We start from the raw sequence: 27,174 nt of genomic DNA, 5'->3' as shown, positions 1-27,174 counted from the left end.
TCTATTTTGTCTGGTATGAGAATTGCTACTCCAGGTTTCTTTTGATTTCCATTTGCATGGAATATCTTTTTCCATCCCCTCACTTTCAGTCTGTATGTGTCCCTAGGTCTGAAGTGGGTCTCTTGTAGACAGCATATATATGAATCATGTTTTTGTATCCATTCAGCCAGTCTATGTCTTTTGGTTGGAGCAATTAATCCATTTACATTTAAGGTAATTATTGATATGTATTTTCCTATTACCATTTTCTTAATTGTTTTGGGTTTATCATTGTAGGTCTTTTCCTTCTCTTGTGTTTCCTGTCTAGAGAAGTTCCTTCAGCATTTGTTGTAAAGCTGGTTTGGTGGTGCTGAATTCTCTTCGCTTTGCTTGTCTGTAAAGGTTTTAATTTCTCCATCAAATCTGAATGAGATCCTTGCTGGGTAGAGTAATCTTGGTTATAGGTTTTTCCCCTTCATCACTTTAAATATGTTCTGCTACTCCCTTTGGGCTTGCAGAGTTTCTGCTGAAAGACCAGCTGTTAACCTTATGGGGATTCCTTTGTGTGTTATTTGTTGTTTTTCCCTTGCTGCGTTTACTATTTGGTCTTTGTATTTAATTTTTGATAGTTTGATTAATATGTGTCATGGCGTGTTTTTCCTTGGATTTATCCTGTATGGGACTCTGTGTGGTTCCTGGACTTGATTATTTTCTTTCCCATATTAGGTGAAGTTTTAAACTATAATCTCTTCAAATATTTTCTCAGTACCTTTCTTTTTCTCTTCTTCTTCTGGGACCCCTGTAATTCGAATGTTGGTGTGTTTAATGTTGTCCCATAGGTCTTTGAGACTGTCCTAAATTCTTTTCATTATTTTTTCTTTATTCTGCTCTGCAGTCATTATTTCCACTATTTTATCTTCCAGGTCATTTATTCATTCTTCTGCTTCAGTTATTCTGCCATTGATCCCTTCTAGAGAATTTTTAATTTCATTTATTGTGTTGTTCATCACTGTTTGTTTGCTCTTTAGTTCTTCCAGGTTCTTGTTAAACGTTTCTTGTACTTCCTCCATTCTATTTCCAAGATTTTGGATCATCTTTACTATCATTATTCTGAACTCTTTTTCAGATAGACTGCCTATTTCCTCTTCATTTGTTAGGTCTGGTGGGTTTTTGCCTTGTTCCTTCATCTGCCATGTGTTTCTCTGTCTTCTCATTTTGCTTAACTTACTGTGTTTGGGGTCTCCTTGTCACAAGCTGCAGGTTCGTAGTTCCCGTTGTTTTTGGTGTCTGTCCGCAGTGGCTAAGATTGTTTCAGTGGGTTGTGTAAGCTTCCTGGTGGAGGGGACTGGTGCCTGTGTTCTAGTGGATGAGGCTGGATCTTGTCTTTCTGGTGGGCAGTTCCACGTCTGGTGGTGTGCCTTGGGGTGTCTGTTATCATGATTTTGGGTAGCCTCTCTGCAAATGGGTCGGTTTGTGTTCCTGTCTTGCTAGTTGTTTGGCATAGGGTGTCCAGCACTGTAGCTTGCTGGTCGTTGAGTGGAGCTGGGTCTTGGCGTTGAGATGGAGATCTCTAGGAGATTTTCACCGTTTGATATTACATGGAGCTGGGAGGTCTCTTGGGGACCAGTGTCCTGAACTTGGCTCTCCCACCTCAGTGGCACAGCACTGACTCCTGGCTGGAGCACCAAGAACCTGTACTCCACAAGGCTCAGAATAAAAGGGGAAGAAAAAAAAAGAAAGAAGAAGATAAAATAAAATAAAGTTATTAAAATAAAAAATAATTATTAAGAAAAATAATTTTTTAAGTAATTAAAAAAAAACGGACAGACAGAACCCTAGGATAAATGGTAAAAGCAAAGCTATACAGACAAAATCACACACAGAAGCATACACATACACTCTGACAAAAAGAGAAAAAGGGGGGAAAATATATATATCGTTGATCCCAAAGTCCACCTCCTCAATTTGGGATGATTCGTTGTCTATTCAGGTATTCCACAAATGCAGGGTACATCAAGTTGATTGTTGAGCTTTAATCCGCTGCCCCTGAGGTTACTGGGAGAAATTTCCTTTTCTTTGTTCGCACAGCTCCCGGGGTTCAGCTTTGGATCTGGCCCTGCCTCTGCGTGTAGGTCGCCTGAGGGCGTCTGTTCTTCAGGACAGGATGGGGTTAAAGGAGCAGCTGGTTCTGGGGCTCTGGCTCACTCAGGCACGGGGGAGGGAGGGGCACGGAGTGCGGGGCGAGCCTGCGGTGGCAGATGCCGCCTAACATTGCACCAGCCTGAGGTGCGCCATGTGTTCTCCTGGGTAAGTTGTCCCTGGATCACGGGACCCTGGCATTGGCAGGCTGCACAGGCTCCCGGGAGGGGAGGTGTGGATAGTGACCTGTGCTTGCACACAGGCTTCTTGGTGTCTACAGCATTAGCCTTAGGATCTCATGCCCATCTCTGGGGTCCACGCTGATAGCCACGGCTCGCCCCTGTCTCTGGAGCTCCTTTAAGCTGCATTCTTATTCCCCTCTCCTCATGCACCAGGAAACAAAAGGGGCAAGAAAAAGTCCCTTGCCTCTTTGGCAGCTCTAGACTTTTTCCCAGATTCCCTCCCAGCTAGCTGTGGCGCACTAGCCCCCTTCAGGCTATGTTCACGCCGCCAACTCCAGTCCTCTCCCTGGGATACGACCTCAGAAGCCCAAGCCTCAGCTCCAGACCCGCCCGCCCCGGCGGGTGAGCTGACAAGCCGCTCAGGCTGGTGAGTGCTGGTCGGCACCGGTCCTCTGTGCGGGAATCTGTCCGCTTTGCCCTCCGCACCCCTGTTGCTGCACTCTCCTCCGCGGCTTCGAAGCTTCCCCCTCCACCACCCGCAGTCTCTGCCCACGAAGGGGCTTCTAGTGTGTGGAAACCTTTCCTCCTTCACAGCTCCCTCCCACTGGTGCAGGTCCCGTCCCTATTCTTTGTCTCTGTTTTTTCTTTTTTCTTTTGCCCTACCCAGGTACATAGGGAGTTTCTTGCCTTTTGGGAGGTCTGAGGCCTTCTGCCAGCGTTCAGTAGGTGTTTTGTAGGAGTTGTTCCATGTGTAGATGTATTTCTGATGTATTTGTGGGGAGGAATGTGATCTCCGAGTCTTAATCTTCCGCCATCTTGAAGCTCCTCCTGTTTGTTGTTTTTATGTTCTGGAACCTTAGGTCTTGTCCATCCAAAACTGCCTTTCGACAGCCAGTTGTCTAGATTCTTTTAAATCAGTCAATGTGCATTGTCAGTATTTTCCATACACAACAAAATTCAGGTCTCTCAAGTTTCACTAGTGGTAAGTTGTTACACAGCAAGCAACAGAAGATTAATACACCAGTGTTTGTTTTATGGGTGCAGGTAAAGCAGGAAAAGAATGCTTGAGCATCTCTACCTACAAACAGGCTAGATTCCAAAGGGTTTACTATGTATATTTCCTTTCAAATCTGAAGTGATATTATGCAAATCCCTAATAGGACCTCTCCAGAATGGGAGGTTGAGGATGCATATTTGCTTTCATGCATTGCTTGTTCACATTCATAAAAGTTGATATTATGTTGAAAGTTTATTCATATAGGATTAAGTAGTTTATTGGCTAAATGTATTACTTATGCCAAAACTATTGCCTTCTTAACTATTTAGGTCCAAACAGTTTATATCTTTCATGCTGGCATTTATGTATAAAAGTATTTTACATTAAAAAAAAATTCCTGTAAATCAATCAATATTTATTAAAAGTCTACTTAGAGTAAATCAATGCACTAAATATTGTGAAACATGAAAAATACCTCTGCCCCCAAAGAATTAGCTTTTCAATACACACACAAAAAGATAAATTCTAATGAAAGAGATAAATTAAGTTGACTACAATGGCAAGTTGCAGAGAAGGAGCACTAGAAAATGCGTTAGATGACCTGGGTCCTTTTAAGTCTCCTGGCTCTAATAAATAAGACATCTTCTCTCTCAGCCTCTGTTGTTTCATATGTAAGGTTGGTATAATACCTGCCTGATTCTCATGGATTTATAAAATTCCTACTCTGTACCAGGCACCTTATTAGGACTTAATAATTAAAAGATGAACATGACTAGTTTAACCCATTGAGTTCACTGTTACGTATAGGTTAATATACTTGAAAATAAACAGTTACTACAATGTGATTATCGCTATTGTTGAGCATAACTAGAGGAAGAGCAAAGAGTTACCTTTTTTCTCCTAAACTGTGGAAATTTCCTCTAATCCAGAGGTGATGCAATATAAAGTATATAGCATCACTTTTGAAGTATTTTTGCCAAATTAATTTAAATCTAATCAAACCTTTAGATCTAAATTTAAGCTTATAAGAAATGAGGGGGATAGAACAAGTTAAATGAGATCACAAGAAAGCATTCAGACAAGTCCAGAAGGTGGACATTCTAAAGAAAAACTGGCTTGATCTCTTCAACAAGTCAATGCCATTAAAAATTAAAAAGCAAGCTGGACTCTTTTATGTTAAAAAAGACTTAAAAGACATAACAACCAAGGTACTATGAGGTCCTTGATTTGTACAATCCATCTGTAAATAGGGACAATAAAGGAAATCTGAAGATGGATTTTGTTTAGAAGATAAAAAGATTAGAGAAATACTGTTAATTTTTTAAGAGTGTTATGGTATTGTGGTTATATTGTAAATATCCTAATTGCTTATAATAATGATTTGGTAAAAACTCATGAAGTCCTATTTTACATTAAAATACAGCAGAAAATAATGAATGAAGCCATTATAGTAAAAATGTTAACTGACAAAATGATGTGATGAATATAGGGGTGTTCTACTATACCATTCTTTCTAAATTTCTGTGTCTGAAAAGTTTCATAATAGTTAAAAATGAAAGATAAAGAATAAATGAGAATATATTTGAAATCACTTTGTAAACTTTAAAAGGATAAAAGAGATTTTTTTTTTTAAAGAAATTGTTGGAGAAAGAAGGAATGGTTTTTTTCAAGCATATGTGCTACTTTGGACCACACTGCTAAGAGAAGTCAGGAATGGCCACCACAGAGATCCACCCAATGCCTCTAGAAATAGAAACCAGGAGGAATAGCATGGATTCCCAGATACTGATCTTTTTAATACCCCCCTTCATGCCTAGATGACCTTGACCAAAATTGAAGACAAATGTCTTCTTGCTGGGAAAGGTGGGCTAAAGCAACGTGCACTTATCCAAGAAGCAGCAGAAAGCCTGTAACCGTTACAACATGAGAGTAACTGGTGAGTTTTCCTTTTTGCAGATCGGTAGGATTTGGCACCCAAAGCAGAGGTTTGAAACCATGGATGATTGCCCTTATTGTGTTATTACTGACAGTGGTAACTGTGGCCACTGGTCTTCTGGCTTACTTCTTAGTCTCTGGTAGGTAAAATTGTGGATTTTGCTCAGTTTGATTTCAGTTTTCTGTAAAGCTTCATTTGAATAAATGTAAATTTATTTCCATCCAAAAATAATGTACTTTCACTAGTAAATGTCCACATTTTGAATTTTTTAATTTATTCAGTCATTTCATCAACAAATAACTACTGAATGTTTAGTATGTCCAAGTACTTTTCAGGGCACTCAAGAAACAGCATTAAGCAAAGCAGATAAATTTCCCACCTCCTTGGAGCTCACAGTCTAGTATTCTTTTCAGAATCTATACAGAAGACCAAAATAGTAATTGTCTAAAATTTACTAGTAATCACAATAAACTCTAATCATTCATGTATATGCAAGTGAAAAATTATGATGAATTAGTTATTAAAATTGGCTCTTTTACTCAGCATTTTCTGCCCACTAACATTTCTAGGGAAAAAGAAAAGCACGTGTCCAATTAAATAATGAATTTTAAAATTATTGGTAAAGTATAAATATGATACAGTATTATTACTTTTCTTTTTTTTTTTTTTTTTTTTTTTTTGGCGGTACACAGGTCTCTCACTGCTGTGGCCTCTCCCGTTGCGGAGCACAGGCTCCTGACGAGCAGGCTCAGAGGCCATGGCTCACGGCCCTAGCCACTCCGCGGCATGTGGGATCTTCCCGGACCGGGGCACAAACCCGTGTCCCCTGCATCGGCAGGCAGATTCTCAACCACTGCGCCACCAGGGAAGCCCCTATTACTTATTTTTAGAGAAAAAATTTTACTCTTTCCAAAACAATATCGAGAGATTTTTCTATTGCCTGATGTATTTATAATCCCACAAAAATTCATTGCAGAATTCTCTTTTTACATTGCATCACTCTGCAGAGTGCAAACCATTTACATTTTTCACAAATGTCCACAATGTCAATCTCACACAGATGTATGTGATAAGACAACTAGTACAGGGGACTTACCTGAATGGACTTATCTGTTGTCTCTTTCCTCAGACTTGATGGGGGAGTCCAGATTCTTTTAGGAGCTTTAAAGGGCTTAAGAACATAGTTCTGGGGCCCATATAACTACTCTATCTGTAGTTTACACCAATGGCAAAAGATTCTCGGGTCAGCTAATTTAATGTATAGAAGCCCCTTTTCTATGAGTAGAGGGTTCAATTACAAATGGACTATATAGATTAGTAATCGGGGGGACCAAAAAAGCACTACAGAGTCCAGAGATGTCCCTAGGAGACAGACCATCCTGAGGTCCTCTTTCTTTCCTAGATCCACAGCTTCCCAAGGAGAGATATGCTTCTGTGGTTGCTCCATTTTCTATCTTTAACTCTTTGTAGATTTCTTGCCCCACCAGGGCCATACTCCTAAGATTACCACACTCCTCCACTGCTGTTTTTTATAACCTTTCCTGAGAGATGAGCAGAAATCTGATTGATTCATCCCTTTTACACACTGTTCTCACCTCCCACCTCAGGCAGTTTTTTCCCTGCCTTTCTTTTCACACCTTTCTTAGTGTGCCTGCCTCTTCCATTAAAAACCAAAATTTACAAGAACACTTATTTACCTCTACTTCCAGTAGAGTACAAGGTGGTATACATTTCACCGCAGCAAGAAGCAATACAGTAATTAAATATTCCAGCTCTAGAGCCACACTTGTCTGGGTTTAAACTTGGAGAGGCCACTAACTAGCTGTATAGCACAGAGCAAGTTACTTAATGCCTCCTGCCTCACTTTCTTCATCTGTAAAATGAAGGTGATGCCAGTCTTAGAGAGCTTAGTGAGAGTCAAATGAATTAATACATATAAAGTGCCCAGAACAGAGCTTGGCACATAGTAGGCACTGAATAAATACCAGCTACTATTATTAACATATAACATTAATCATTATTTTTATTATATTTATTATTAAAGTCTCAGAGATATATTCAAGACTTCATATTAGCCCCATTATAGTTGGGCCTTAGATCCCAAAATCTACCCTCAAACCACTTAATTTCCTACTTTTTCTTTTCATCACAGGCCAGAAAATGGAGTATTATCATGGCACCTTTAAAATTTCAGATCTACGAGTCAAAAGTAATTCTGGACAAAGCAGCCCATACCAGCTTAAGGACTTACAGGAGATGACTGAAAACTTGGTAAGTCAGATAAAATTGTTTCTATCATAAAATATTGCAGGAGGAAGGGATTTTGTGAATCATTTTCTCCACTATTTCTTAAAACATGATTTTCAGACAATTTGCATCAGAATCATCTTGCAGATTCCCAGGTCCCACTCCAGATCTTCTGAATCAGTGTCTGATGGGGTGGGTGGGTAGGGAGAGAGGAGTAAGGGAATCTGCATTCTAGCAGATTGGTGATTCTGATAAACCACTTTTTAAACCACCTCATTTAAAAGTGAGAGAACGGAAGCCAAGGTATCCCAGCCCTTCGCTCCCCCATTCCACCACGATACTACCCAACTGAAAAGCTTAAACATACCAGAAGTGGTTATTGGTAAAACCACATGCTTTTTTTGTTAGACCACATTTTAGGACTTAAAATATTTTTTAAATACATGAAAAAAGGAAAGAGGATTATAAATGTTCATTTTATCTCAAAAACACACTAATTAAGATAAAATACCCAGACCTATTGTGCAATATTCAAATGAACTGCTAACGATTTTGTTAAAACTGAAATACAAGACTGTCCCCACCCCCACCCCCCCTAAAAAGTAAACTCAGTTGCATAACAGCTCTGCTCACGATGTGTGTGAACCCTCACTCAAAAACTAAGGTCAAGTTAACTGCCTTGACAAAGAAGCACAGAGCATAAAATTATCTTAAAAGGGTGGAAATGTCAGGTGTTGGTTTGTTTTAGTCAAAGAATCATTTTTTACTCAAAACATTTCCTTTCTTTCTCAAACCATTTTCATTTTTTCATGCCACTATTTGATCTTTGTCCACATGCATACCCAGTTGCAACATATTCACAGTCACATCACAAATGGAGTTTTTAATCTATATTTTCAATTCTCATTAAATTATGCAATTTTTTTTTATTTTGCAGTCTTATCCCCCAGATCAATAATTACATTTATAGATTGATATATATCCTCCATTCTTTTATATTCAGAGCACCTTAGAAAATAGCATTTGTGATCATTTCTTGAGGAATGCCAGAAAAAACTTGGATACATACCCTAGTACCTCTTTTATTCCTCTGACCCTGAGTGACTCCACATAACCTCCTCAATGTTAAAATATTAATAATAAATTAATTATTTATTAATTTAAAAATTAATAAATTAATTAATCTTAGTTTAAAAGATATACAATTTCTTTGACTGTTGAAAAAATATTTATAATTTAACAGGAAAGTTTAAAATTTGTTTTCTTTATGTTTTACAGCCAATATTGTTGGCATTGTTTTAGGCTAACTAAGACATTGTTTCTACTGAAGTAAATGGACAGGAATGAAGTAGGTCTTTTTTAAAAAAGTGAAAGAAATTCACTTATAGAGGTATGTGTTTGAAGGTGAACTTTGAAGCTTCACTAAACCACACGTTTTTAGGTGTGAAAGAACCTCAGGTACAAAGGCTGAGTTACGTGATGAAACATTATCATCATAAGGACCTACAAGGTCTTCCTCTAGTTGTCATTATTTATTTCTTCTCTTTTATTTTCATACCACACTCTCATTCTCCTCCCCCTGCAGACAACCATACTGTATTTCACATGTATTCTTTTATTAGTATTCATTCTTGCAAAAATGCATTTTCTTGTTTTGTGCAGAGCACATGGCTTTAATTTATTCTTTGTGTTATAAATCCCTTGTTTTAGTTAGTTTGGGCTGCTATAAAAATGTACCATAGCTTGAGTGGCTTATAAACAACAGAAATTTATTTCTCATAGTAATGGAGGCTGGAAGTCTGAAACCATGACACTAACATGGTCAGGTTCTGGCAAGAACCCTCTTTCTTGTTGCAGACTTCAGACTTCTTGGTGTATCCTTACATGGTGCAGAGCAGGGAGCTAAAGAGCTCTCTGGGGTCTCTTTTCTAAAGTACTAATCCCATTCATGACCTAATCACCTCCCAAAGGCTGCACCTCTTCATATATGGCCTTCATTATGTTAAAGCAGGTTCCCTCAATGCCCACTTTCTGGAGGGTTTGTAACATAAATCAGTGTTGGATTTTGTCAAAAGCTTTTTCTGCATCTATTGAGATGATCATATGGTTTTTATTCTTCAGTTTGTTAATGTGGTGTATCACACTGACTGATTTGCAGATACTGAAAAATTCTTGCATCCCTGGGAAAAACCCCACTTGATCTTGGGGTATGACCCCTTCAATGTATTGTTGGATTCAGTTTGCTAGTATTTCGTTGAGGATCTTTGCATCTATATTCATCAGTGATATTGACCTGTAATTTTCTTTTTTTGTGGTATCTTTGTCTGGTTTTGGTATCAGGGTGATGCTGGCCTCACAGAATGATTTTGGGAGTGTTCCTTCCTCTGCAATTTTTTTGGAAGAGTTTCAGAAGGATAGGTGTTAACTCTTCTATAAATGTTTGATAGAATTTGCCTGTGAAGCCATCTAGTCCTGGACTTTTGTTTGCTGGGAGTTTTTTAATCAGTTTCAATTTCAGTACTGGTGATTGGTCTGTTCATATGTTCTATTTCTTCCTGGTTCAGTCTTGGGAGATTGTACCTTTCTAAGAATTTGTCCATTTCTTCTAGGTGTTTATTTTATCGGTATATAGTTGCTTGTAGTAGTCTCTTAAGATCTTTTGTATTTCTGTGGTGTCCATTGTATAATAACTTTCTCCTTTTCCAGTTCTAATTTTATTGATTTGAGCCCTCTCCCTCTTTTTATTGATGAGTCTAGCTGAAGGTTTATCAATTTTGTTTATCTTTTCAAAGAACTAGTTTTTAGTTTCATTGATCTTTTCTATTTTCTTCATCTCTATTTCATTTATTTCTGCTCTGACTTTTATGATTTCTAGATAGGAACAGTTTGTTGGTAGTAGACATTGCACTTATCCATTCCATCTTTTATTAATTTGGACCATATTGCCCTTCATAAAACAAAAATCCATAATTTTAAAGTAATCATACTTATCAGTTTTCTCAGCCTTATGGTTGTGTTTTTAAAGATTTTTTTTTAAAGTTATTTCCTCTTTTAAGTTATAAAATTAGTTTACTGTATTTTCTTCTATTAAACTATTAAACTTCTACCTTCTACAGAAGGTTTTTAATGCATCTGAAGTCCACCTTTGAATGTGATATTAAGTAGGAACCCAGGTAGTGATCCAGTTTTCCCAATGTAACTAACTAAACAATCTGTCTCACCAATATATGGTATGATTATTCAGCTTATGACACTTCTTAGCCCCTGAGTCTTACAGAAAAAAAACGATGATCCTCATCTCTTCAAACTGCTTCCCATCTCCTTGGAGAGATGATAGTAACACACATGAAACTGAACAGCATGACATGATATGGTTAAGGACTAAACTATATGTTGAGGACTATAAGTGCAGAAGAACTTCAAAGAAAAGGAAGATCAACTAGGGTTCACGTGGTCAGGAAAGGCTGTGTATTATTTTAGCCCTGTTTAAGTGAGACAATGTCCCTTTCCCTCCAATCCCCACCAATTTACCTTCAGGAGAATTACAGGAAGTGTTCATGCCTCATCCTGAGCCACTCCTTTTTATTGTTGCTAAATCCCAATGAGTGAAACCAGATTCTTCTCTCTGACCTATGTGTGTGCTAATTAGACAGCCACGAAATACAGGTTGTAGGTCCTGTTCTTCCTCATAACTGGGGATTCACTGATTTGAATGGAAACAGAGATGCAAATATAAAATGAGTTCATGCTCAGATACTGCTAAAACCCATTCAAGTTCCTTGAGATAGCAGCACAGACATATCTCATCTTTCATACCATTCTTCAGAGAATACTCCAGTAACCAGACACCATGATATTCCTAAATAGGTAGGTCATTTTTATTATTATTATAAGTTTGAGTAGGATCACTGACTGAGCGAGCACTTCATTTGAAGAAATATATTTCAGAAATATTTTTAAAGTATAGGATCATTACAAATGTGAAAGTTAAAAACTTGTAACACTATAGCAATAACACTAGTTAACATATACTAAATGCCAAGCACTCAATTAGCTTAGCACATTAAGCACTGTATCTGTATTATTTTAGTTAATCCTCAAAAACAAACTTATGAGGTAAGTATAATTATTATCACAATTTTACAAATTGAAAAATCAAGGTACACAAAAGTTAATTTACCCAAGATCATTCAGCTAGTAAACGATATAGTTAGGGTTTTAGATTACATTTTCTTAATACATTTTCGTCATCCATAAGAATCATCTGTGTGATTTTACTTCCCATCTACCATCCCACAAAACACCAGAAATCAAGTAATTATCCCTGGTACATTATTCTCTTTCAGTTACAGTTGACCCTTGAACAACATGGGTTTGAACTGTGCAGGTTCACTTACATGCAGTCTTTTCAATAAATACGTGCTATAAATAAATAAACAAATATGTGCTACAGTACTACATGATTGGTGGTTGGTTGAATTTACAGATGCAGAACCAGGGATACAGAGAGCCAACTATGAAGTTATATGCAGATTTCTGACCCAACCCCCCACATGGTTCAATGGTCATTGAATACTGTATAGTATTAGCATGTGCCAGTAACCACCATCTGAATTAACAATGGCATCAGTTAGGAATTTTCTTAGTGTTGTCTCCAAAAAAACTCACTTCTCCTGTGCCCAAAGCAGTCCTAAATTTTATCTTCTTTGTGCCCAGGAACACCAGAAACAGTGCCTGAAATGATCCTCAAACTATCCTTTGGACTATGTGTCTAGAGTTGTAGAGACAAAGAACTTGGAAACAGAAGTGATGTAAGGAGATAATATAGTTTAGGAACACTCTCTAAAGGAACTTGAAGACACCAATGAGAGACTTGGCTCTCTGAAGCAGGAAGCTCTTCTCTTGAGAAAAGGCAACCGGGTCAAGGTAAACAACTTAGCAAAGGTATTAGACTACCTAAAGTTTGGAGTTGCATAATGTAAGAGAAGTAAGAGGCCCAGTGTCTGGTGTAGGCCTATGGTCCTATGCTCAGAGAAGAGATGAATTTGAAAGCTTATTTGAAAGCTTAGAAAAGAAAATAAGTAGCAATTATTTAAAAAAACAAAAAAAAACCTTTGTGTTCAGAGGTTAGAAAAATTGGGTGTAGAATGTGACTGAGTTCTTACTTGGGAGCTCAAACTCACGTTCATTTCATAACTGAAGATTAGGTATGACTAAAAGAGGAAAATGTGTATCACAACCTCTGCCTTCAACGTGTTAAATTTGAATACTGAAAGAAAAAGCTAACTGTTGTATATTTCATGTCTAATCTTCAATATAACACTGCAAAGGAGGCATTGTTATTCACACTTTATAGATAGATAAGAGAACTAAGCCTCTGAAGATAAGGTCCACAGTTGGTAAATCAAGGAGGGGAGATTTGAAGCCATATAGGTTAACTCCAACAGGTGCCATCTCCACTAAATTATTCTATTTGTCAGGAAGGGACTAAGCTTTAATAGGAAGTTCAGTTCTACATCAATTCTCCCATTTAATTTTTAAATCCATAAAGATTATAAATTTATATGCTCTGTCAGACCACTTTTACTTAGCCAACACATTGGGATTACATTACTAATTATATAAAGATGTCTTCATTCTTAGTTTCTTCATTTCCTTGTATCAATTTTTTCAGCTTTATTAAAATATAATTGACATATAACATTGTGTAATTTTAAGGTGTAAAATGTGATGATATGATACATTTATGTTGCAAAATGGTTACCACTATAACACCTCCATCATGTCACATAATTACCATTTTTTTTGTGTGGTGAGAACACAAGTTCTACTCTCTTAGCAACTTTCAAGTATATAACACAGTGTCATTAAGTATGATCATTACAATGTACATGGGATACCAGAACTTATTAATTTGCAACCAGAAGTTTGTACTCTTTGATCAATATTTCTCCATTTTTCCCATCCCCTAGCCTTAGTAAGTACCATTCTACTATCTGTTTCTATGAATTCTGCTTTTTAGATTCCACATAAAACTGGAATAAAGTATTTGTCTTTGTCTGACTTATTTCAGTTAGTGTAATGCCCTCAAAATCCATCCATGTTGGCAGAATTTCATTCTTTCTCCTGGCTGAGGAATATACAGCTGACCTTTGAACACTATGGGCTTGAATTGCAAGGGTCCACTTATATGCAGATTTTTTTTCATTAGTAAATACTGTAGGATTGTATGATTTGACCCATGGTTGGTTGAATCCACAGATGCAGAACCATGAATACAGAGAACCATATGGGAACTGTGGATACAGAGGGATGTTATGCTATATGGGGATTTTCAACAGCACAGGGGGCAGCACCTCTAAGCACGACATTGTTCAAGGGTCAACTGTATATATATGTATATACATATTCTTTATCCATTTATTTTTTGACAGACACTTAGGTTGTTTCCGTATCTTGCCTATTGTGGATAATACTGTGATGAACATGAGAGTGCAGATATCTCTCTTGAGATCCTGTTTTAATTTCCTTTGGATCTATACCCAGAAGTGGGATTGCTGGCTCAGATGGTAGTTTTAGTTTTTTGAGGACCCCCCCATGCCTTCTCCACAGTGGCTATGCCAATTTACATTCCCACCAACCGTGCACGAGGGCTCCTTTCACCAAAGTCTTGAAGATTCATTGTTAAGATCTTTTACCTCCTTAGTTAAATTTACCCCAAAGTATTTTATTGTTTTTGATGCTATTATGAATCGCGTTGCTTTATTTCTTCTTCAGATATATTGTTGTTATTGTATAGAAACACAACTAATTTCTATACACTATGAATGTTGATTCTATATGTTTGATTTCTCTTGATATGTATGCAACTTTACTGAATTCATTGGTCAGTTCTAACAGTGTTTTGGTGGCATATTTATGATTTTCTATATATAAAATTATATCATCTGCAAATAAAGGCAATTTTACTTCTTCCTGTCTGATTTTAATGCCTTTTATTCTTTTTCTTGCCTGATTGCTCTAGCTAGAACTCCCAGTAACATGGTGAATAGGAGTGGTGAGAGTGGGCACCCTTCTTATCTTGTTCCTGATCTTAGAGGGAAAGATTTCAATCTTTTACTGTTGAGTTTTGGTGTAAGCTGTGCATTTGTCATATATGGAGTTTATCATGTTGAGGTATGTTCCTTCTACACGTGATTTGTTGAGTGTTTTTATCATGAAAGAACCTTGTTTTCTGTCAAATGCTTTTTCTGCATCTATTGAGATGGTCATATGACTTTTAGCTTTCATCCTATTGATGTGTTGTGTCACATTTATTGATTTGCATATGTCAAACCATCCTTGCATCCCAGAGATAAATCTCACTTGATCATGGTATATGATCCTTTTAATGTGCTGTTGAATTTAGTTTGCTAATACACTGTTGAGAATTTTTGCTTCAGGAATATTGGTCTGAAGTTTTATTTTCTTGTAGTGTCCTTATCTGGCTTTGGTATAAAGGTAATGCTGGCCTCACAAAATAAGTTTGGGTGTGTTCCTTCTTCTTTGATTTTTTGGAAGAGTTTGAGAAGGACTGGCATTAATTCTCATTTAACTGTTTGGTAACATTCACCAGTGAAACCATCTGGTCCTGGGCTTTTCCTTTTGAGGAGGGTTTTGATTACTGATTTAATCTCCTTATTCATTATTGGTCTCAGATTTTCTGTTTCTTCTGATTCAGTCTTGGTAGGTTGTATTTTTCTAGGAATTTATCCATTTCTTCTAGATTATCCAATTTGTTGGTTTATAATTGCTCATAGTAGTTTCTTATGATCCTTTGTATTTTTGTGTTATAATGTCTATTCTTACATTTCTGATTCTATTTGAGTCCTCTTTTTTCTTTTAGATAGTCTCACTAAAGTTTTGTCAATTTTGTTAATCTTTTCAAAAACACAGCTCTTAGTTTTGTTGATCTTTTCTATTGTTTTTCTGATTTTTATTTCATTTATTTCTTTTCTTATCTTTGTTATCTCTTTCCTTCTGCTAGCCTTGGTCTTAGTTTGTTCTTTTTCTAGTTCCTTGAGGGGTAAAGAGATCAAAAGACCAATAAGCATCAAAATCCTGTGAGCACCATCAGTGCTCAGGTTGGCCATGTTCTACATAGGCTTAGGATAATGATTCATAGCTGACTTCTTAAATCTTGGGTTTTGCCAAAAATCTGGATTTTAAATAGACAGAATAACAACTTTAAAGGATTGCAATAAGAACGATCAAGATTATGGTCTTTATTTTTAGAGGGCAAAGAATATAGGCTGCCTTTGGAGAGGGGTAACCATTACATGTTGCTTGTACATATCAATGGGTAGGAGTTCTTAATCCATAGGAATCAAATTACTGAAAATGTCAACAAGGAGAAAAAATTCCCCTCAAATACTTCATGTGCAGTTTTCTTTTTTCTCTAGGAGCACTGATCTCAATCTGAGGTAAATCTCATTAAAAGCACTAATAAAATCTTCCTGATAAATGCAAGGCTTTCTGATAAACAAATTTTCACTTCCTTTTATTAATTCATTCAAAAAAGCATGCTGAATTCTTACATATTGTAGAGTATGAAAAGAAGAATGATTGTCCCTATCCATAAAAGGTTTGCAGTTTAGTAGAGGAGATAATATATTTTCATAAATAACTATATTAAGGAGTAGAAGATATAAGAGGAATAAGAACAATTAGGACAGGAAGAGGAAAGATTACTCTTTCCTCAAGGTTCAAGGAATAAACCCAAAGTAGGTCTTATCTGAAATAGACTTTGAAGGAGAGTTGTGATTCAGAAAAGCAGAGCCAGCAGAATCAGAGAGGGGACTACAGACCAAAGGAATAGCCTGAGAAGGGCAAGTACAGAGGGAAACAGGACATGCCTGAAAACAGCACTACCAAGCATGAAAGGTAATGGTGGTGTTGATGGGGGTTGTGGGCGTGGGGATGAATGACAGATGGTGAGGCCCTTGAACATATGACTCTGTGACCAGAGACTCAAATGCAATTGTGCTCTAATCTCTATTTCTACCTTGAGTTCAGCCCTGGAGTAAAGCAACTTCAATTGAACCTTATTTAAGGTTAAAGGTGTGTTTTTTAAAAGCATCTCTTATACCATCCTTTGTGTGCCACTCTTATTATAACTAGGAGAAAGCAACAGGATCTGAATTTTTTTTTTTTTGGCATGTTTTGGCTCTAAACTTTTAGTTATCAGGCACTCATCTGGTGAGATGTTGGTAGAAACTGCCTTCATATTCCATTGGCCAGTCTTCAGTGGCATATCTCTCTGAAGTTAGTGGTCTCAGCTCTGAAACACCCCTATGTGAGTACAAAGACTGCTGTGAGAGGAGCAAGCTGGGAAGCATCTAAACTGAAAGGCGGGCTACATGTGTGAACAGAGGTAGTCTGGGAATGAGAGTTAAATTGCTGGGCCCGTCTGTTTGTTTGAATTGAAGGCCTCTCCCTAACTCTTCCATTAAACACCCAACTAACCTGCAGTTGCCCTCTTAGAACTTAGTGCAACTTCCAGCATTTCAAAATCATCAAATATAAAGAGGTACTACCTTGAAAGAAGGTCTTTTGTTCAACATGAGGGACTAACTCCAACTACAAGACTCTACAAATGGCTCCAAATGGGAGCAAGATAGATTTATAAATCACTAACTCTATTAAGATATGTAAATAATAAACTTAGAACAACTTGGCACACAGCTTAAAAAAAGTGTCCTTTGAAACTTCTGAGAATTTAGAATTAGAATGCCAAAGTGCTGGCAGAATGTTTCTGATGAAATAGGCCTTAATCTGCCAGGGAAACATTTTTGGGTGGGGTCTCTAGAAAGCTAGTTCTTACATAAACTCCATTCAGCAATAAAGTTTACGTTCATGTTTTCTCTGATTTCCCTGTTTTAAATTCCTTTAGTGTAGGAACGCTGTTAGCTAGTCTCTGTGCCCCAGCATCTTTTAGGATAACATAAAGATCCTGGGCTTCACCCCAGACCCAACCAATGAGGCTTTATAGGGACACGGTCCTGGAATTTGAATTATAGAGAAGAGAATTCTATATTTCTGTGATTACCAAAGTTACTTCTACCTAGATTCTTCTTATGTTATTCTTTCAGCTCCTATCTTCCCAGACACCTGAACTATTCAAAGATGGAATGGATGCTGGGGCTAGATATTCTTCTCAGGAGGTATTTTGCCAGATGAATGATGTCATCCAGAGGCAAAAACTTAATCCAGTACCTTCACCAACAAGTCACAAACAGCCAAGGGATCTATTGCGGGTAGAATTTCAGAGGATAATTACAAACCAAACTTCTTTAGATACCCAAACACTATTTACTTTTTTTTCCTTTTAATACTGGTCATTTTTCTCCCCTTTGTTTTGGTTAGTCTTTTCTTTTCTTTTGGATTTCCCCCAGATACTGAGTAATAGGACTGGCTGTGTATGTCGGAAGAGAAATGATTAAAACAATTAGTGGTCTTGCAAAAACATAACTTACAAAATAATTTCATTTCTAACATATAAACCCCACATTTCTTCAGCCCATTTAAGCTTTTCTTATTTAAGTACAAGTAAATGTATATTCTGGATACAAGCAATTTCTCTATTTTCTAAATACTGTCTTTGATCTAAAGTTTAAAAATATATTACCAAATATATGTTTAAAAGTTTTATACTTTAAGTCAATCGACTGTTTATGTTATAACTTATTGTTGTATGTTCTATGAAAGAAATTGAAGTAAAATGTACATCACATTTAACAAGGAGGTTGTGTGATTGATAAGAGATGGACCTAGAGACAGAAGACCTAGATTTAAGTCCCAGTTTACTAATCCACATGATGCTAGGGAAATTCACATGATGTCTCCGAGTGTCAGTTTCCTCTTCAAATGAAATAAGAATCAAAATAATTCTTATTTCATACAGTTATTATAAGGAGTAAGGGGGATATATATTTTGTTTCCCAATTAAGCTTTTTATGAATGCCTGATACTGCTAAGGAAGTCACAACTTGTTGCTTGATCTCTGAAACAGTCTTCTTTTTTATTTCCATTCTTTGGGTTTTTCAAAATGAGAGGTGGTTTTCTTGTCTCTTTCTTAAGGATTTAGGACATAATTTTTGTCCTAAATAGATGAGCACATTTGGCTCATCTACTATCAAATATGAAATGCAGTGCCTGCATTCAGATGACACTGTTGCCACCAGGTGGTCACTGGGGGATACTGCAAGCAAAAATCTAGGTGTGATAAGTCACAGCATCATAATGTCTAGGCATGCAATTAAAATTCTGTGCAAATGGACCCCAAACAGTAGTTTTTGTTCTCCTCCCCTGTTGACATAAACTGAGGAACACAACTTTGACCTAAACCTGTAAAACCACCTTACTCTTTCTTCCTTCCTGACCTACCCTAGGGCTCAGAATCAACAACAATTAGAAAATTTTTAGCTCTTTCCTAAATCTCTAATGCCTCTTCCCTGTACTTATAGCCAAAGACCTGCAGAGAAATCTGAGACCTGTGATGACAGAATGGGGGCTAACCTGATCCACCGGCAGTCTACTACCAAAATATACCCAGCATTTTATATGTGTTTAATCCTTACAACCCTATGAGCAGCATAGCAATATCTTTGTTTTAGAGGTTAGGATACTGAGGCTCAGCTTGGTTCAGCAACTTTTCCAAGGTCACCCAGTTCAAGAGCAGCAGGATAAGCAGGCTTCAAACCCAGCACTGAGCCACGGTTGTCTCCACCACTTCTCAAGGCCTCCCTCCATGTCCCATCTCTGCTCTGCAACTTTCTGCTTCACCTTCTGTGGAGTTTTAGGAAGATAACCTTTACCCCAGATACCTATGTCAGCACATTAGAGTCACCTGGGGAGATTTTTACAAATACAAATGCCTAGGTTCCATCCAGACAATTTATAACCAAAATTCTGGGAGAGGGGCCCCAGCATCTTAAGTCATTTTTTGTTTTTTAATTCTGCAAATGATTCTGTTGCACAGTTGGAATTGAGAACCACTGGTTTAAATCATGATATTACTCATGTTAAAACATTTTTCTATCGCTTTAACATTTAATCAGGGGTATATTCTTCTTATAAAATATCTTATTAACACATAGTTTCTCTTATTGTAATAACAGGTGGATGATACATTTATAGATTCGGCCTTGAACAAGCATTATATCAAGAACCAAGTAGTCAAACTGACGTATGTATGTTTGGGCAAAGGTGGATTCACATCCTGGAGTGACAAAGGGCAAAAGAGATAGGAACCCTCATATACTGTTGCCTCTATGAGCTTGGCTTTTGGCTAGGATTTCTTATAAATATTATTTCGACAACAGTCTCGAGATACAGGGCCGATCACCAGTTTGTAAACATAAAAACTAAGACTCTGGGAGCTTAAGTGATATGTTCAAAATTCCGCAAGTGACAGAACCAGGATTCAAATCCCATCAACTGATTATAAGGCCTGGGACTACCAGAAACCATAGCTTTGGGAAAACCCAGCAGCATGTCACTGAATGCACCAAGCTGTATTCTTTCAATACACATGTCATTTCAAAAGTATTAAGAAGGCAAAGTTGACTACAAAATGGGATCATAAGTCTTACCTGTAATGAAGCCCTAGTTAGAGGAGCCATGCCCAAACAAAAAGATGTTCCTGTTTTAATGAATTTCTGCTTGTTGTGGTGGAGAGGGAAGACTCCTGTCATTTGCAGAAATTGCTCAGAGGTTTCAATTGTGTTATTTGGAAAGCTCATAGCAGAACATATACGTAACAGATACAAACATATGGGCCTGTGTGACTCATCTTCTTAAAGAAAATGAATATAGTCAGACAGATCTATTTGAAGGAAATAATAATCGGTTTTCTCATCAATAGGCTAATGCTTTATTGGCAGACTTACCCCAAGTTCCTTATACCTTTATCGAGTAACTAGTGACCTCCAGAAGGATTTTACAATATATATTGGATAAATTTTATAATATTTAGGAGATAAAAAGCATGTATTTCCCAAAACTTTCTAGATTTCATGCCCTCCGTTTTTAAATTCTGACTTGCCATAGCATCCTAGCAAAATTATCATAGTCTTAAGAACTCCTTTGAATTTGTAGCCACTATCATTTTGTAAGCTTTTGTGTGGGTCCAGGGAAATCCCACTTGGTAAACAATGTTTTCCCTCTGATTTAAAAACAGGGAAAATTACTAGATTGTATATTTACCAATTTGACATAAAATTCTGTTTATTTATATCTTCACATTCCAAAGCCTAAAATGAACCACAATATATAAAATGCCTTTAAACTGATATGATTCCCTCTTTTTTTAAATCGAAGAATTCAGGAAAATAGGGCTTCAGTGGTTTTTAGAGCTTGGATCTTTTGAAATGTAAAAATAAAAGACATGGCAGATCAACACATAGGTTTCCATTTTTCTTAAAGTCCTTTAATTGTTTGGTTTTCCTACTTTAAGAGTATGGAAAAATTCAACCCCACAAGTGAAGGGGCTTGAACTTGTGTATATGAAAAAAGTTCAAGGAACTGGACATGTGTAATCTGGAGAAGACTCAGACACCAAGAATATCACTGTCTTCAAATATTTTATGTGGAAGAGGGAACTGATGTTTTATGTATGTCCCAATTGGTAGACCTAAGCCTATGGAATGTAAGCTTTAGGGAGACATATTTCAACTCCAAGTGAAGAGCTCTCTTAAAATCAGAGCTGACCAAAGAGAAATACCCTCTTTAGAGAAGTAAATCTTTTTAATTACTGTGCTGGGGTTAGATGACCACTTATCATGGAAGCTGTAGAGCTGATGAAGGTATCACACGAGGGACTGGCCAAAGACACCATTAAAGTTTTTTCCAATTCTCAGCGTTTATAATTTTGATGATAAAATTTTGGTGTCTGAGTCTAACTCAAATGCTATAGCAAGCCTTCAAATTAATGGGGAAAATTCACTCAGAACATAATGAAAACTTGAAGAGGGAACATATGAAATGATCTTGAGTCAGAAAGTGACATATATGAGTTATCAATGTGAGATGATTAGTTCTTGACACTTTCAACAACTGAGGCATAATTCAGGAGAAGACAATACAGAAAAGAGAGTTAGATAATACTGGATGTATTTTTTGAACAAGTACCTTTCTCTTGTGTGTCACAGTCCAGAGGAAGATGGTGTGACAGTAGATGTGATTATGGTGTTCCAGTTCCCCTCTGCTGAGTCAAGGGCAGTGAGAAAAAGGAAAATCCGTAGCATGTTATATAAGAAGATAAGTAACACCAGAGCTTTGTCAATAAATGCCTTGTCAGTTGAAGTTAATGGTAAGTAGGTGCCTTTCTATGTGATGTGAAGTTCTCTATTAAGTCCATTTTTTGTCTAATCATAAACTTATTTACCATTATTTCTATTCCAAATAATGGCTAGAATTCAGATGGAAAAAATTTCAAGTTAAAAAAGTGACTTTTAAAGGTTTTGTTATTCTCTGATGAAAGCATGTCTGAAGTTAGTTGTCAAGTGATTTTTTTCTGTAGTAATTGACTGGCACTCATCCAGAAATAAAATCAAACCTTTACCACTAACATAGTCAATCTGAGCCAGCCACTGCCTCCATGACTAAGCAGGTGAAAATACCAAGTGTTTAGCAAAAACTGTTTTTCTGTTTCTAAAACATAAACTCATTTGTTGCCTTTTAAAAATATGAATAGTTTCTGTAAACAGTGAAATCATGGAGTTTATGTTAACTTTTTTTCCTATGGGCATTTGAGAAAATGGTAAATCAATTTTGGAGCCACTAAAGCCTTCTTATAAGTAATGCTTTAAAAATCACTAAACTAAAAAAAAAAAAAAAAAATCACTAAACTAGAAAAGAAATCATAGGAACGAGAAGTAATCTTTATCAAGGCCCTTCTCTATATCCTTTACATGCAGCGTCTAGTTTCTATATTCTTATGAATTAGGCAAATTCACCTTTATAGATGTGAAAGAGGGGCAAAAAAGGCTAAGGACTCCAATAATTAAATGGAGCAAACATTCGGGACTTCCGTGGTGGTGCAGTGGTTAAGAATCCACCTGCCAATGCAGGGGACATGGGTTCGAGCCCTCGTCCGGGAAGGTCCCACATGCCGCAGAGCAACTAAGCCTGTGCACCACAACTACTGAGGCTGTTCTCTAGAGCTCTCAAGCCACAACTACTGAGCCCGCATGCCACAACTACTGAAGCCCGTGCACCTAGAGCCCGTGTTCAGCAACAAGAGAAGCCATTGCAATGAGAAGCCCGTGCACCACAACGAAGAGTAACCCCCACTCGCTGCAAATAGAGAAAGCCCGTGTGCAGCAACAAAGACCCAGTGCAGCCAAAAATAAATGAATAACTTTTTTAAAAAAAGGAGCAAACATTCAAATCTAGATTACTAATTTCTTGAGAGGCTTGTGAAAAAAGGGTGTGGTCAAACACATTTCAGAAATTCAGTCTATGATATTCACCTCTTGGAAATTCATCCCTTATATTAGCATACTAAAGACTCTGAGACCAGCTAGACAGAAACCTGTTTAACCCTGTACATTAAGCTGCTTCCACAAGCATCTATTTCTGGAAGACAAGTGCAGATTTCCCGTACAAATTCCAGGGGACACCAGAATTATGAGTCACAGAAGAGATTCAGAGTAAGTGTGATTAATATCAGATGTGAAACAGAAGGCCCTGCCCTTGCAAGGGTCTGGTTGACCCTTTAAGAGGAAACCTGACCAGGAAGTGAAAATCTGCAGGAATGGGATGGGCAGGAGTTTGCTGATGAGACAAAGAGTCAGCTAGTCAGGGAATAAACTTGGGGACCTCTCCCAACCCAGGAGGGAAGAACCTGTCAAGGGCTTAATCCACCTTCTTTGTTTTCTTGTTTGTGGGGAAACAAATGAATCGAGGTTGTGAAATAGTGGAAGCTCTGATAAATTACATGATGTGTTCTATGTAATTTCCAACAACCAGTTAATCTGCCAGGAACTTAAAAGCCTGAACTATCTGAAACCAGAAATGAAGTATGAAATGGTCATCAGTTGTCTGGGCTCTTTGTTTCTTATAGGTTCAGTTTGTGACCTGCAGCTTATTTTAATGACTACAATAGAGTAAAGGGCAGGATGTGCTGATGGAGAACCTGATTTGAGAGTTACCTAATTCTAACTCCACTGAGTCACTGCAGGAACACCCAAGTAATTGGCCCATGCCTTTGCCTCCATCTTCTCATCTATAAACTTGCAATGATAATGTTTGTTATTCCTGAAGTCACAGAAATACCATGAAGATACACAGGAAAATAGAATATGGAACATATAGGCCATAACCTCTTAGAAAGCCAGCAAATTGTGCATATGCGTTGGAAACCTGAAAGCATTAATGTGAGTAACTGGTGGTAGAAAAAGCTATAACCTTGAAGTTTTCCAAATTTCCAAATATAAAAAGAGCAGTGTTTACTAGTACTTAGGAAAGGCCCATTTAGTAGAAAGCTCAGTAGAATCCTCAAGGCAATTCTTACAGACAAAAACATTGCTCTCCAGCAAAACTTAATTTGGGGGACTTCAAATGAATGGAGAACCACAGAAATTCTAGACCAAGTCTAGAAACAACCCTGCAGCCCAAGATTTATCCATAATTTGTCAAGAATCTGTGTTTTGGCTTGACAAATAAGTGTGTGGTGTGGGTCTTTCACGTGATGTAATGTGTCAGAGCAAAATTAAAATCAGCTCCTTTGAATTGCAAACACCATGGCTGTGGAAGAGCGGCTCACTGCCTACCTGTTGTTGATGTGGGTTCCAGTTATCATCATGTTACTTGTAGCATGTACTGACCTGAATATGATTACTCCCAACTCAGAAGTGTGTTAGAGGGTCACTTTCAAAACTAAGGTGTTAATGTTTCTTTTCACTTCTAGACGTGGAAAGTAAAAGCATTTGGTCAAAACTGGAAATGTGAAACAGCTAGTTACTTGTGTATGGGTAGTTTAGTTCCAGATGTAATCATTCTCTTTCCTTAAAAATTCAATTACACTCCCAACTATTACACTCACCCTGGTATCATTCCTGGAAAGGGGTGATTTGCATCTTGCTCAAACTAAGCTGAAGAAGTTTTAACTGAAGAAGTCTAACATTATACTATTTTCCATTTTAATTTATTACTAACATGTGACATATTAAAATACCTCTTTTTATTTCACTTCCCTTCATTGCACTTCAGAGATGTTGTGTTTTTATAAATTGAAGGTTTGTGGCAACGCTGCAGTGTCAGATAATTTTTAGCATGTTTTAGCAATGAAGTATTTTAAAATTATATATATATATATATATAGTTTTTTCAAGACGTAATGCTATTGCACACTTAATGGACTACAGTATAGTGTAAAAGTAAACTTTTATATGCACTGGGAAATCAAAAGCTTTGTGACTTGCTTTATTGCAATATTCACCTTATTGCAGTGGTCTGGAACCGAACCCACAATATCTCCAAGGTATGCCTACATTTAAAAACATAAAATAAGAAATTTACTACCTTAAAACTATATTTGACTGAAAATTGAGTTCCTTTCATAAGTAAGTACTGAGAATCTGACCTGAGAAATTGATTCTTCACCATATAATGATTTAGATATGCCTTTAAGGGTATCCCTGAATTGGATATTCTCAAGAGCTCCCACTTTGTAGAGTTCATTATCACTAGTTTCCCAAGTGAAATTTATAGAAGGTAAGTAGAAAGAAACATTCTTATTGTGTATAATGAGAAATTAGATACAAAGAATATGAGTCTGAGAAACATGGCATTGGTAGAAATAAGTAAAACCAATCTACCCTCATTCTACTCATTAAGCCCTTTTATTTTGAAAAACATCACAGTTTTCATGCAACTGTCCGTCAGCTTAAGTTTAAATGTTTGTATTTCCTTTATCAGATTCCTAACTTTGTTGGAAATGACAGAATTTAATCTTAGATTCTGTCCAATAATTGGCCTTTACCAATATTCAGCCGGTGTTTGATAAGAATATACAGTAGTTTATACCTCAGAAAAAAATAATTTTAATAATTTAGGAACCATGTTTTAGAAGTATTTTAAATATAGTTTATGTGGTAGTTTTCAAAGTTTTTTTTTTTTTTTCCATTCCCAAACCCTTTGACCAAAGAAAGGCTTATGTGAAATCTTAAATAAAGAGAAGAGATAGGGCTTCCCTGGTGGCGCAGTGGTTGAGAGTCCGCCTGCCGATGCAGAGGACACAGGTTTGTGCCCCGGTCCGGGAGGATCCCACATGCCGCAGAGTGGCTGGGCCCGTGAGCCATGGCCGCTGGGCCTGCGCGTCTGGAACCTGTGCTCCGTAACGGGAGAGGCCACAGCAGTAAGAGGCCCGCGTACCGGTAACAAAAAAAAAAAGAGAAGAGATAAAAGCAGACCTGTTCTGGTTGAGCCTGGGTTTGAACCTGAAGACCCCATCTAGTTGCTCCCTCTTTCCCCTCTTTCTCTATTTCCTTAAATAAAATCCAAAGAAGCTTTATCCTGCACCATTGGAAAACCACTGTTCTGTATTAATACAAATGATTTGTGAGTTTTGATCATCCAATATTTGTGCCTTAATTACCTACTGCTTGTATTACCCACCTAATCAGCGGTTGCCTATAAATCTCTACAAAAACTGTACACATATTCTGTTATATCAGATAACCACTTTCCTGACTGATCTATATGCTCAAGTTTCTAGAATCCATATGCGGTCAGTATCGTCTGATAATTTCTGGTCATTGAGACCAACCAGAAGAATATCAAATTATCATTCTTTGCTCTATTTTGTTTTTCAGCAATGAGCTCATCGACAGGGAAGCTAACTGTCCAAGCATGTAAGTCTAGTTAGCTTGTAAAAACAAGTTCAATTTCCATATCAGGGAGGATAATATCTTCAAATATTACCTCATAATCTCCCACCCATGTCCCACATTTTCTTTGGGAGAGAATAACAATTGAGTAAGAGATGAAAATACTTTTTTTCCCTAAGACCATTCTTTTTGTAATGTTCAAGAAAAACATTTTACATGGTGGGAATTTGGGGGCAGTTTGAAGAAATTATATATTTCTGGTTTGGAATAAATAAATTTGCCTTGCTAATTTTTTGAATGCTATGAAATATGCTTTCTACTGAGAAATAAAATGAGAAAGTGATAAATGGGAAAGAGATAGACCCCATAATTTGTGACTGACCTATAAAATTTACTTATTATACCCATCTTGATGGTTGACAGCAGCTCCACTCACTCACTTTATATCACTGTGACCTAAATTTTGAAAGATTTTATAATAGCAGTGATGAATTTTAGGAAAGTTGTTCTTTCATTTTCATCTGTGTCTTGCAAACACACTATACATTTTATTCATTCATTCAATAAATAATTTTTTAACATCTACCAAGTGCCAGAAAGTGAATACAAGTGTCAATAAGACATGATTCCTCCTCTAAAGTTAGGAGTTTGAAGGTAGGGGAAGACATAAATAAATCAGGAAATGTTAAAACAGTGTGATAAACGCTATGACAGAGACAGAGCACAGTGCTATGAGAGTCAATCAGAGCCAGCTAACCTGGTCTTGTGGGGTCACAAAGTGATCCTTGAGGTGAAAGGAAAGACAGAAAATCAAGTGACAAG

At 37.1% G+C, this 27,174-nt stretch overlaps 1 protein-coding gene across 1 annotated transcript in view; it reads left to right on the top strand.

Annotated features, from left to right (window-relative positions):
* Window positions 1-2,272: 2,272 nt before the first annotated feature.
* TMPRSS11A (transmembrane serine protease 11A) overlaps window positions 2,273-27,174 on the top strand; it is a 33,280-nt gene continuing 8,378 nt past the window's right edge. The window contains exons 1-7 of the mRNA XM_030880689.2: window positions 2,273-2,286; window positions 5,254-5,372; window positions 7,386-7,504; window positions 17,611-17,682; window positions 19,639-19,706; window positions 21,670-21,830; window positions 26,338-26,376. Coding sequence (XP_030736549.1) covers window positions 2,273-2,286; window positions 5,254-5,372; window positions 7,386-7,504; window positions 17,611-17,682; window positions 19,639-19,706; window positions 21,670-21,830; window positions 26,338-26,376 — 592 coding nt within the window. The remainder of the gene's footprint in view (window positions 2,287-5,253; window positions 5,373-7,385; window positions 7,505-17,610; window positions 17,683-19,638; window positions 19,707-21,669; window positions 21,831-26,337; window positions 26,377-27,174) is intronic.

Source organism: Globicephala melas, chromosome 5, assembly GCF_963455315.2.
Source record: "Globicephala melas chromosome 5, mGloMel1.2, whole genome shotgun sequence".
Classification (NCBI taxonomy): Eukaryota; Metazoa; Chordata; class Mammalia; order Artiodactyla; family Delphinidae; genus Globicephala; species Globicephala melas.
Note: the sequence above shows the minus strand (reverse complement) of the source record. Positions and strands in the feature narration are given on the sequence as shown.